The following is a 13,527-nucleotide window of genomic DNA, read 5'->3' on the forward strand; positions in this document are numbered from 1 at the left end:
CTTTCATCTTACAGTTGGTCGTGAACCACGTTCTGATGCCCATGTTTAGCTAGAACAGACTCAGTCCTTATATGTGGGCTTGAAATGAGGAGCTGGACACTGTCTGAATTGGGCCTTAGCATGGAGTGATCTATCACATGCCTTTACGTACTGTTTACTGTAACATCATTCATCATCACCACCATCGTCCTCATAGCCATTGTCATCTTCATCACCACATCTTCATCATCATCAAACACATTATGCTTAACTGCTAATATGGCTAATACTTGGCCTTAGAGGTGCAGCTGTAGTGTAGTGCTGCATAAGTCATGCTAGCAGTTAGCTAGATGCTATAGAACTCATTTTTGTAGTATTTCCTTTTAGAACATATTCATTTTTGGAGTTACACCATTATGTTTTACTCTCATTTCTGTAGTCACCCATAGAACTCATGCTAGTTCTAATGTTGCGTTTATGTCATGTTTTGGTTACGTTAGACATGTTTTTAAGTCGAGTTCTTAACATTATTATATAATGTAAGAATTTTGGTTATACACTCATACACATGTCTATAATTTAAAGAGTATAGAGCATACGCGATCATCAAAATTAGCTATCTTATCTTCTCAGGTGTTTGAATGAATGCACTATTATTATAACCCATTATTGATTCCTCTGTGAATTGTGTTTGGTTTTACAGTTATATTTCTCTGTTGTGAATTTAAGCTCAGAGGTTCCAAAACATTGTAACGAGTCACTTTTGATCTAGAATGTACTGTATGCGCACCAGAGGCCAGCTACGCAAACCCTCACTTCACCGTTTGAGCATGTTGTGTCCAGATCACAAGAGTGTGTGCGTGTGTGTGTATGAGACTGTATGTGTGTTTTTGTTTGTGCTGTCTAATGCATACTATTAATGTTTGAACTTTAAACCGCCATTTTGCTTGAAAATCACTAACAGCTGCCAGAGGAGAATCGCGGACGTCCGAGCTCTGAGCCGAGGAACAGAGCAGCCATATATAAGACAGAATAGTAGTAAAAGTTCCAATTCAAGAACTCTTCAATCTTGTCTTTTGATGAATTATTCCTATGTATTAAAATTATTTCTGAGTCAGTGAATTTCCTAGCAGATGTGTCACAAGAAACCTTAGCCTCCTATTAAGACTTATTACTCCAAAGCCATTGTGAGTCATTCAAGTCGACTGAACAACAAGTCATTTTGAATCAAGTGCCCACCGGTTAGTGCAGCAGCTAAGTCAGGGAAGTGTGGCATGCAGAATGCTAATAGCCAAGCTTCTCACCTGTCGCGCCTCGCTCTGCCAAGCCCTGGGCTGGCCCGTTTAGTGTGTGGGTGCCACGGGACAAGCCCATGTGGTAAGTGATGCAGGCTTTCTCTCTTACTGTTGCTTATAATCTTATAGTTGATTTCTCTCTAGTATACGTTTTCTCTTCCTTTATTTTTGGATTTTTATTTTTCATGTGACTTTCTTTCAGTCTCCCTTGTGGAGCTTTCTGGGGTTTTCTTTTCTCCCTTTTCTTTTCTTCTTTGCTTCTTGCATGCTTAGTGCTTTTTTAGAATAGTGGTAAGTATTTTTGTGCTTTGGTAAATACATTTAGAGCCCTCTAGATAATGTCCATAATGATATTGTTTTCCAATATCTTTATGGCAACTTGGTGTGGGGTTTCTCCCTTTCCTGGTTTATTTGAAACTTTTACACTTTTGTATATTTCATTCTGATTATGTACAAAATTACAGTGCAGCCTTGTCATGTTTATTTTATTTTATTAATAATAAATAAGTAGTAATCAGTACTATTATCAAAGTGCAGAACATATTTCTATTCTTGCCAGTATGTCTGTATTGATTGTTGTTTTTCTTTCTCTCTGTAGATTCAAACCGCTATTGCTGGAGTGATTGACCTGGGAACCGTGGAAACCTTCCCGGTGTTTCAAGCAGCGCAACGAGGCCTTATTGACCAGGACTCCTGCCACATTCTATTGGAAACCCAGCTTAGTATGGGAGGACTTCTTCAGCCTGACTCCCCTCTCAGCCTCTCCGTGGAGCAAGGTCTGACTCAAGGCTTGATTGACACCCACACCAGCCAATCGCTGACTGAGTTAGAAAGTGCCTTGCAACTGGTGAACAAGGCTATACCAACAGAGGGCCAGCAGCAGCGTTTCCTGCCAGTGGTTGCAGCTATGCAGGAGGGGCTTATCAGAGAAGCAGTGGGGCTCCATATTTTAGAACTCCAGATGAACACTGGAGGTCTAAAAGATTCCAGAGGAGAGAGACTGAATCTAGAGACAGCAGAAGATATGGGCCTCTTGACTCCCAGGGTGTTCACCAAGCTCCAGTCATGGCTCCAGCGTCGTGAGCTCATCGACCCAAACACAGCAGAAAAGTTAAACCTGTCCGAGCTTCAGCAGCGCTGTGTCCTCAATGAAGACTCTGGCCTTTATCTCCTCCCTGTCAAACAGCAGCCTGGAGGAACCGTATGTCTTTGTTCTGGGAGAAAGGTCGGAATCTTCCGAGCTGTTCAAGAAGGCCTGATTGACCGCAAAGTGACCGTACGACTACTTGAAGCTCAGCTGTTTGCTGGAGGTATTGCTGACCCCCGCTCTGGTCACCGTCTAACAATCGAAGAGGCTGTCCGCCATGGACTGATGGACCAAGATCTGGCTTGTACCATGTTGGCCCGACAGCTGCAATCGGGAGGTATTCTGGATCCTTTTACTGGAGAGCGTCTAGGGTTGGAAGAGGCCATCCGCAGGGAGCTTTTGTCAACTCGTTTGGCTCTATTGGTCCTCGAGTCCCTCTGGACCTTCATGGGAGTGCTCTGGCCAGAATCTGGAGAGCTCCTGCCCATTGCTGAGGCCCTACAACAGGGAGTGATCTCTGGAGAACTGACAAGGAACACCCTGAGGCAGCGTCATGCCATTGGCACGTTATACAATCCAGACACCTTCCAGATGGTGTCCTTAAACCATGCTGCAGAGGATGCTCTGGGCCCAAATGTGGTAGAGGTCCTCAGAAAGATCCATATCCCTGATGTTCTCCCCAACATGAACCAAACAGGTACTCCATCTCTGAACCGCCTCAGCTGGGGTTCCACCAGCTCCTCTCCCCCTCCATCCTCCCCACCCCCTGGGTCTCCATCAGCAGGGCCCTTCTGGGAGCCCACCACCATGGATGGGATGGACCCTAAAGAACAGGCAAACCATAAGTTGCTATATCACTTGATGACCCACAGCTATGTCGACGTCCACTCTGGAAAAAGGCTGGTGCTTCTGGAGCCTGAGCTTGTGGAGCTGGTCAAAGCTACCGCCTTAGTTACTGAGGAAACCATAAAGGACAATCAAGTTGCGGCAGGTCATAGTTTGGTCCCGGGTGGGAGAGATTTGAATTTGTCTGGTGAGGACCAGAGAGAGGACATGGAGATAGAGGTAGAGACCTGTAAAATAAGCATGCCACGCCCAAAAGATTCCTCCATCAATATTATTGATAAGACAAGAGATAAGGATGGCAAACATGATCAAATACTGCATCCTGGGTCAAAAGTAACTGAACACGGTGAGTCTGCTTTCAACGCTAAAGACAAAATGGATATGGGACTGGAAGTTGGAGTGAAAGATGAAAAGAAAAAAATTACTTCTGGGGAAAGTTTCAAGGCCTCGGCTAGGGAGCTTAAAGAGGATTTATTAAAAGATTCAAAAGGAAAGAAGCTGGTAGCTACTGAACCAGCATTCAGTGATAGAGACAGTCAGAAGAGTAGCTCACCATTTAAAAACACCAATATCATTCAAGCTGTTAAGGGAGAGACGGCAGCAATGTCCATAGTTGATAGAGAAATAAAGTCAACATCACTCACAACAGACAAAGAAATTCTGACAGCAATGTTTAGGCAGGAAGAACCTACTGGTTCGCCTGTAACCGGAGCAGACCAAACTGTTGATCCAAATCATTCTAAAAATGAGAAAGCTATAAAATATACTCTGCCTATCCCAGAGGTCGAACACAAAATTGTTATTAAAGAGACTGCTGCACAGCATGCCAAATCCAAGATTAGTACCCCAGAGTTAACAGCAGAGAAGACTGAGGAGGATGCTGAGCTTGAGAGGTTAGCCACAGAACTCAAGCATGGAGGTCTGATGACAGAGGAAGGGGAAAGGCTTCTTCCAGATGAGGCAGTGGCCCAGGGCATCCTTCCCGGTAACACCGCAGTCAAGTTGATGGCTGAGGCTGGTCTGTTTGGAGGATTCATAGATGTCAGTACCAGTCAGTCCCTAAGTATGGAGGATGTAATGCGGGAGGGTCTCCTAGATGAAGAGTTGATGTGGAGTGTGCTGAAGTCGGATAAAACACTAGCAGGCATTGTGGATGCTGAGAAAGGGCAGATCTGTGGGCTGAGGGAGGCAGCTCTGGCTGGGTTGATCGACCGCAACACAGCTGCTCGACTACTGGAAGCCCAGGTAGCTTCTGGGGGTGTTGTTGACCTCTGCAGAGATAAGAAAGTCTCGGTCACTCTAGCAGCTAACCTGGGTCTGATAGAGGAGGACCAGAGAGAGGAGTTGGTGGCACTAGAGAAGGCATACAAAGGAAAAGCCAGAGATCCAGAAACAGCTCTTACTAAAGCAACATTACAGCTGCAAATGGATGGAGTTGTCGACCCTGAAACAAAGTCCCCAATTCCTCTGGAGCAAGCCATTGAGAAGGGGTTGATTAGGCCAGATGAGGCATATCAAGCTTTGTCAAAGCAAGTGGCTGAGGGTGGCATAATACACCATACATCAGGGGCACGACTATCAGTTTCTGACGCTGTAGAAAGAGGCCTAGTGGACCGCTCTATAGCCATTGGGCTGGAGGAGCTAGAGTGGGTTTACCAGGGGAAAGTTAGTCCCTCATCACACCCCGGCGCTGCCATTTTACAGGCATCAACAGGAGCCATTTTGGACCCTGAGACTAGACACAGGCTTACTCTAAATGAGGCACTTTCTAAGGGTCTGCTGGATGAGGACATTGCTAAAGAGGCCATGGCTTCTCCTGGTGTAACACAAGGTGTACTTGACCCCCAAACCGCCCGAATTTTGCCCTATTCAGACCTTGTTAACAAGGGCAAGATAGACATAGAGACAGGAAAACGTTTCCTGGAAGTGAAGCCATTCAGAGGCATTCAGGATTGCCAGTCAGGAGACAGTTTGACCCTTCCTCAGGCTATTGCATGCAATCAAGTTGACCCAGTACCAGCTCTGAGGCTGCTCCAAAGCCAGGCAGACAGTGGAGGTATCATCGATATCACTAGTGGAGAGAGACTCCCTCTACCTGAGGCGTCTAAGAGAGGACTAGTTGCAGAAGAGATGGTCAGGCACATAGCCACTGAGCAGATGATAAAAGGAGGTTTAGTTGACCCTGCCACTGGTCAGCGGGTCTCTAGTCTCAAGAGCGCCATTGCTGCAGGACTTATATCCAGTGACATGGCTGCCAAGATCCAGGAAAAGGATTTGGAAGGTGAATATGAGGATAGTTTTTCACCTGTTTCATCATCAACAGGCACGTATAGCCCTGCTCTTACATTGTCTGTGTCTAGCCCAGATAGCCATACAAAGTGGACAGGTGGAAGCACTGATCTGGCTTCACAATCTCCTCTCTCAGAGAGGTTGTCAGAAAAAGACTTGGTGACCACAGTGGATGCTGGGAAGACATTGCCATCTATTACATCAACGCAGTCACAGTTTTATGATGCAATTATGGAAGAGGAGGTAGTTGTTGAGCGAGATCCAGTGGAAGAAAAAGCAGTGACTGAAACAGATATTTCCATTGACGTGTTGTCTCAGTTCGCTAGCAGTGTAGAAAAAAGGATACAGCAGGCAATTAAAGAAATTAAACCTCAAAAAGATGTTGCTAAATCCAAGGCTTCCAAACAAGGGCCCAGTAAGACACTGCAAACAACTGAGAGTGAGGCTGATTCTACATCGTCACCAATAGATTCCATTCAGTCTCATGCCATTAGTAATATTGACAAAGGTTCACGGTACAAAGTCAGACAAGAGACTGATGTTATTCAACCGAGTGACCAGCCTGCAAAGATGTCCAAAAAGGATCCTAGATCAGTAAATGAGAGGGTTGCAGCTGTGCATAATGTTGATGTTAATGATAGGCCACTGACAGATTCTACGGCAGTAGATTTAAGGGATGGTAGACACAAGAAAGACATAGTGGAAGTGCCTACACTGAAACTGAGTGAAGACAATTTCGTAAAGAGTGATGGGGCATCAGAAAAGGGTGAAAGGATAACTGGTGAGGCGGAAAAAGAACCTAATGAAATAAAGACTGAAGCGAGAGATAGTACTGATGTTGAACATTCAGACCAGGCAACATCTTCTCTGTCTAAGGAGGCAGAGAGCAAGAGCAAGAAAAAAAGAAAGTATAAGAAGAAAGGGAAAATTCAAGAGGCTGACAGTGAAACACACCCTGTAGAGAAAGCAGAGCATCCTTCAAAAAATGTGATGGTATGCACAGCGACTGATGTCCAAGCTAAAGTTGCTGACTTGGCAAAAGATACTGTTAAATCACAACAGAAAGATAAGAAAGCATCCACACAAGATGGTCCGTCTGCACCTTTAAGGTTTCCCAATGGAAAACGGGCTGAGGCAATTAATGATAGGAGGACCACATCTGAAGATGATGTGGTTTCTCAAGCATCTGTCGAACTGAGCAAGCCTGCTGTTGAAGCAGATGGTATGATATCAACATTGTCCAAAGTCCATAGAGACAGTAAAAAGATGGAGGAAAAAGAAAGCGAGCAACAGAGAGAGGAGGCTGCTCTCACAGTAAAGCAGAAAGAGGGAGAGTCTTCTGTCATTAAGCAAAATGAACAGGAGAAAAAGATTCAGGAGCTAAAGCAAGAGAAGGAGGGTGAATTACGTCAGAAGAAATCCAACCTGCCAGACGATGAGAAAGCAGCCTTGATACTGAAAGCGAAAGAAAGTATTTTGAAGAAGGTGTTTGAGAAAGGAGTAAGTGAGAAGCAGGCTGCAGAGGAGCTGGAGGCTTTACGCAAGGAAGTGGGGAAGAAGGACAGTCAGGCATTACCGGTTGAAAGCCTTTCCGCTAAAATCGAAATTGTGGAAACTTCTCCAGCCAAGGATGACAGTGTAAAGACACCTGATGCCATATCAGCACAGACAGTACGTAGGAGTGGAGAGAAAGAGAAGAAAAAAATGGAGGCGGGTGTCGAGAAAGATGTGAGCTCCTCTGTCAAGGAGGGTGTTGATGTAGATGCCAGAATTTCAGAACCTTTATCAAAGGATATTGTAAAGAAGAAAGTTAGTGGAAGGGAAGGCAAAAATGAAACAACATTGAGCATCAAGGAAGACTTGACTACGGAGGAACCTTCTGTCAAGGACAGTGTTAACATGGCTACCAGACTACCTCAACCTTCATTGAAAGAGAGCGAGAAGGTTATCAGAGGAAAGGAATTAAAGCTGAATGTCAAGGAGGATGAGGTAACTCCTGTCAGAGAGGGTGTGATAGTATACACCAGGCCATCTGAAGCTTCAGCAAAAACGAAAGAGGACAAAGTAAATGATGGAATGATAGAACGAGATAACTTGTCGTTAATTGGCAAAGCAGATATAACTGTAGAGGAACCCTCTAAGGAGAGTGTTGGCATAGCCACCAGACTACCTAAACCTTCACTGACTAGGGAGGAGCCTTCTGTCAAAGAAGGTGCAAGTGTAGACACCAGACCATCTGTAGCTTTATCAAGAGAGAAAGAGGAGAATGTTATTATTGGATTCAAAGAACAAGATAACTTGACATTAATTGCCAAGGTAGATATAAGTGGGGAGGAACCTTCTGTCAAGGACATGGCCACCACTCTACCTCAACCTTCACTGAAAGAGAGAGATGTTATCAGAGGAAAGGAGTTAAAGCCGAGCATCAAGGACGATGTGAGGGATGAGGTACCTTCTGTCACAGAGAGTGTGAGAGTAGATGCCCGTCCAACTGAAGCTTTATCCAAAGACAAAGAGGAGAGGTTGAGTAGCGGAGAAAAACAGGAGACGGCTCCACTAGACCAGCCTAAAGACACCAAGCAAGGAAAGCGCAATAAGAAAAACAAAAAGTCCAAGATACCGAAAGCGACAGACATAAGTCCACCTGTGACAGTGGAGAAGCCACCTGTTAATGAGCAAGCACAATCGGAGGCCTCGATGGCAACAAAAACGGTGACAAAAACAACTATGACCAAAACGGATGATGGCAGTTTGGTCTCCAGTGATGAACAGAGATGTGACCGGGACATTGATAGCTCATCAGGCAGTGATGTCACTGCGCCTCCAAGTGATGGTCAGGCAAACAAAATGGCCACCTCCACAGAAAGTTCTATTGAATCTAATACCAGTCAGCAGAGGCTGTTCTCTTCTACGCAATTGGAGGAGGAACCCCAGACAGGCATTGAGGAAGTGATACAGGTAATGGGGGTCAAGTCTGTGAGGAAACAACCTGAGAAGGAGCCAAAGATACACAGTAAGGATGAGGAACACCTGGGAGTTGGAGCCCCTGAGGTGTGTTTGCAATCAGAAATGGACCCTGCCATTGATTCCTCTGGCCTTCAGGAGGCCCCAGCTTCCAAACAACAGACTCAACCTACAGAGACACATTTGCCTCCCAGCATACAGCCTGATAAAATCACTGTTAAAGGAAAAAAGAAGAAAAAGCAAAAGCAAAAGCAGCAGGTGGAAGGCTCTGCTCTCACTGAACCCAAGTCGTCCGAAGGACTTGCAAAAGCGCAGGATCAGGAGTCAGCACCTTTGCTTTCAGAAACCGTTCCAGTTGACTCAGATTCTGTTGAGATCCCTGAGTCTGATGCAACCAGTGAGAGCTGGGGAGAGGAGGAAGAGGATGGTGGACAAATTGAAGAGACTGGCGGAAGGAAAGGGCAGAGTATAGCAAAGACTGGCAAGGTACACCAGTTGATTTTAGTTTTTTAATATATATTTTTTTAATTTGATGCATTATTCATATTCATAATTTTGAACTATCAAATTATAATGCCTGTTATCCAATCTTGTTTTCAACTTATTGTCTTGTATTTCCTCTTTCTTTAGTCATCATTGATCCGTCAGAAATGCCTAGAACATGACCAGAGAATTGTGGCCCTTGTCTCTATGGTGAGGCACATTGAGGTCCGCCTCAAACAGCAGCAACAGCAGTCCATCGGTCGCAGCCTCATTGCCCTTGATGACACCATCAAACAAACGGAGGTACTGTAAAGTGAGAATACTGATTTGAAGGAAATGCAGTTTGCACCTTGAGAATCTCACTGCAAAGACCACAAGAGCTTGATATACTTTGTTGCACGGAGTCGCACACTGAAAATAGCCGATCTACTGTACAAGTTAAGTTCACAAGATTTGCTATTTTTGTTGTGTGACACCGGTGAGACACTATGTATAAATCACTCTTTACCTGATGTTTTGAGCCTACTCTTCTTCAGACATTGAATAATATCCTTGGTTCAAAATGTTTTATTCGCTGGGCGACGTGAACAGTATTGGACGTGTATGTGTATATTTAATGAGACAATTCATCTAATTTCACAGACCAGTTGTACATTTAGCAATACTATTGAGTTGTTACAGTTATGTTACACCAGTTATTGTACATTGTACATATTAGATATTACACACATAGTATCTGCACAATTGTGCATTGTGCATATAGACACTACACTATGTGCACTGTGTAGTTGAATGTATACTGTATACAGCAACATGATTGTGTTTTACCAGTTTTAGCTATATTTTTCTTCTCCCACCCTTTTTTTCAGACTTTGGATCTGGAACTACGTGACCTCGAACCTGAGGTCACCAAGGAAGTGGAGGCTGCTAGGAGGCTGATGGAGCCTCGCCCTAAAGACGTCCCACCTCAGCTCCTATTGGCCCTGGAGAAAGATGGGCGGAGCTTAGATAGAGGCTACGAGGCTGCTAGATCGGTCTCTGAGAGTCTTCTGCAAGGCCTACGAGACCACAGAGACTCTTACAAGGTAAAGTGGTAGTCCAAAAAAATCACTGAATGGAAAGTGTAGAGCTGGGTAACCAGAGGATTTGAGCGAAGTGGGCATATTTTTTATGCTGAACGGAAGTAAATCAATGTGAGCGATGGAGTGGGTGGGAGCAGAGTGTCGGGGAATCTACAAGAGCGGGTGTCGGAGTGTGAATACAGCCTCTTGAACGTGGAGCCAGGATTTCTTCGCTCATAGTCACCTCTGTGGCATACTGGTACAAATTTGTTCTCTTTAATACAGGGCAGTGGGTTGTTGTTAGACACATTTTATTTTCTCTCTGTCAGGAGGCAGTAACAACTGAGCAGAAGTCCCTGGGAGGACAAGTGGAGAACCTGCTGTCCTGGCTGAGAGAGACGGAGGCACAGATGGATGGAGGGGTGATAGAGAAAGATCATAGTCTGGATCATCTCACACAACAACTCCAGCTCTGCAAGGTAAGATGAGCACTTAACATCATGGCACATTCTCATGGCACTCTGGATCAAACAATCACCGAAATGCCTCAAATATAAACGCAAGTTCCTTCCTTGGCTCATTGTCGCACCTGCTTTTTATTCTCCCTAAAGGAGTTCCAGTCATCTCTGGCAGCCCGCTCCAATGAGGTCAACAACGTGGTGTACGACGTCCAGGTCTTCATCTCGGAGCGGGCCCAGGACCTTGCACCTGAGCAGAGCAGGCACCTCCTGGGGCAGCTGCAACAGCTCCAAAAGGCCTTCCACAGGGCCTCGGGCCAAGCCCAGGCCCGCGCCGAGGCCCTCTCAGCCCAGAGGGAGAGGGAGGAAGAGCTTCAGCGTAGGGATAGGCTGAAACAAGAGACAGAGAAACAGAGTGAAAGACAGAGGCAGAATGCGAGGGAGAGAGAGGTTTGGACAAACATTTGGACAGCAAATTTAATGATCAAAGCCAGTCAGATTCTGAATGGCATGCCGTGAATATAGCACTCACCACCAGTACTGTCAACATAACCAGCATACAATATATAACACACTTTGTTTCTTTATTGGCCATTGAAGAGCTCATTTGGTGTGTTCTTACTGCTTTGATAAGCATTACTAGCATAATATTCATTACCATTATCACATCTAACTCACATAGGAGGCACAAGGGCAAAGGGATTGCAAATGTGATGCAAACATACTAACCTCAAAGTTTGAATGCTTTATTATCTCATTATATCATCATATAATCCAAACCATGCTGTCACCAAACTGCCATTTGTACTAATACACAGCGGATCACTGTTGATCTTGCTACAAACATTTGGTTAATGCTAATTCAAATGTTGTCACAATAAAGGGCTTTAATATCCAAATAAATGATCGATCAGCCTGTGGCTTTAAGTGACATGTGAATTGACCCTGACTGGCCCCATAATGTTAATATTATCATCTCCATTACTGCTACTACTGCACAGGCTTCTATGCCAATGAACCAATGTTTGCCACTCTCTGCATGTATCGCTATATTTAACCTGTGTGTGTTATTAAACTGTCTGCCTTGCTCTTTCAGATTGCCACAGAAGGAAATGCTTGCACCTCGATGGAAAACGGCTAGAGATTTTATAAGCAGAGAAGCCTCTCTCGCTAGAATGCTTTTATTTTTCTCCTTTCCTGAAAATGGGAGGGAAGGAGAGAAATGGCAAATGAAACAAACAACATTAGTTGGATGTGTCGTATTGCGAAGATATTATTTGTTTCTGTGCTGTATGCCTGTGTGCGTGCGTGTATTCAAGTGTGTGTGCGTGAGTGATCTCTGGACACAATCTGCTCAAACATTGGAAAAAAGGTTTAAGAACAAGTGTGCACTTAGTTGAAGTATACAAACCAAGAACTGCTTGTTTGGGGTTTTACCACATGTACAGTACCAATCAATCAAGAGGACCATAAAAGAACACATGTTATTGATAGACCTGTAGAGGTTGATAACTATGTGTCAATATTGGCTCACACTTTTTTCCTCCCTGCATGTGGTTTTCTTTTTCTTCTGTTCTCTCTCTCTCTCTCTCTATCCTCCCTTTTGTTTCTCAGGTGGCCAAGCAACAAAAGGTAGAATGTTCTCAGAAACTGGAAGGCCTCACAATGTGGTTGGCTGGAGCAGCCAGCCTCCTGGCCAATCAGAAAGCCGGAACAGAGACGGGCGACGTGAGCACCCTGCAGCAGAAGCAGAAGCAGCTGAAGGTATGGAGCTTGCATAAATTATGTACTCCTTCCCTTTAATAACGATGTACAATAACGGAAATAATGATTATTGTAATATACACAGATATTAAATACAGACAATAAAATATCCACTTCATCCACTTGTCTTGCATGGATCCTTTTCCTTTGCATGTGTTTCACCATCTCACTTTTTTCAACTTTTTTCACTATTGTTTTACACATATTTACATATTGTTTTATACATTTTTTATCCTTTTATCCATCATGTTTGTCTCTCCTCTCTACAGGAGGTGCAGAGGGACCTCCAGAGCAGAGGCGAGGGTGTGGCTGAGACCATCCGCTCTGTGGAGGACTTCCTGGCAGAGCACGGGGACAGCCTGAGCCCAGAGGAGAGAAACAACCTCCAAGGGGTGCTAACCCAGATGAAGGAGCAGTACAGTGCCCTGACAACCACGGCTAACACCTCCCTGTCGGAGGTGGACACCGCTATCAGCACCACCATACAGCAAAATACACAGAGGGTACGGATGTGGCACAGTTACACATGTTAAGAACAGAGTAGGACAAAGTACAGTACACAAAAGTAGTGGACACTGATAGTTGTTATTTATATACAACAAAGTACCCAGTAAAGCAATAGCTTGATGCTTTATTCCACAGTTAAATGTCTCTTCTCTTTTCTTCTACTCTCTTCTCTTTACCTCGCCTCGCCTCGCTTCTCTTCCCCTCTCCTCCTCTCTCCAGGCGAAGGCAGAAGAGCAGCTGCAGGAGACGCAGGGCCAGATAAACACTCTGCTGGAGGAGCTGTCCTCCCTCAGCCAACCTGGGGGAACAGGAACCAGGCCAAGCCTCACTGTTACTGATGCGCAATTCTCCTCCACACGGCCAGAAGGTGGTCTACAGTCACACACAGATATGCTGCAGGTAAGAAACTTGTGCAGTTGTGTTGTTATTGTGGAATGTTGTTACTTGAATCTGTTTGCTATCATATATCAATGTGATTGTTTCTTTATAACTTAGGACTGAAGTTTCTGGTATTTTATCAAATTCTATTGGAGCAGGGTTAATAAATACCAAGTTATTCATTCATTCAAGGGTTCACACATGATTTGAACTGACTTATTGCTTATTTCCATCAGCGTTATGAGCTTTCCTTGTTTCTGACATATTCAGAATGGCGATTCTTTTTTTTCCAGTAAACACAGTTCAGAAGTGTGTCTTGGACTCATACGTGTCCATTTGGTTACATTCGTACGCTCTTGAGTTAGATTAACAGAGGATTTTAGCGTGTAAGTGAGCGAACTGGCTTATGCCTCTTC

At 44.6% G+C, this 13,527-nt stretch overlaps 1 protein-coding gene across 11 annotated transcripts in view; it reads left to right on the forward strand.

The window, feature by feature from the left end:
• The window catches only part of macf1a (microtubule actin crosslinking factor 1a), a 301,232-nt gene that overhangs the window by 191,622 nt on the left and 96,083 nt on the right, over nt 1-13,527 (forward strand). For 10 of the 11 annotated variants that reach the window (XM_080442895.1, XM_080442891.1, XM_080442892.1 and 7 more), the window contains 8 exons: nt 1,873-8,946; nt 9,091-9,246; nt 9,813-10,028; nt 10,334-10,483; nt 10,616-10,912; nt 12,077-12,226; nt 12,496-12,729; nt 12,953-13,132. In XM_080442895.1, coding sequence (XP_080299021.1) covers nt 1,873-8,946; nt 9,091-9,246; nt 9,813-10,028; nt 10,334-10,483; nt 10,616-10,912; nt 12,077-12,226; nt 12,496-12,729; nt 12,953-13,132 — 8,457 coding nt within the window. The remainder of the gene's footprint in view (nt 1-1,872; nt 8,947-9,090; nt 9,247-9,812; nt 10,029-10,333; nt 10,484-10,615; nt 10,913-12,076; nt 12,227-12,495; nt 12,730-12,952; nt 13,133-13,527) is intronic. The other variant, XM_080442890.1, reaches the window with a different exon arrangement.

Source organism: Gymnoscopelus braueri, assembly GCF_963280865.1.
Source record: "Gymnoscopelus braueri genome assembly, chromosome: 11".
Taxonomy (NCBI): domain Eukaryota; kingdom Metazoa; phylum Chordata; class Actinopteri; order Myctophiformes; family Myctophidae; genus Gymnoscopelus; species Gymnoscopelus braueri.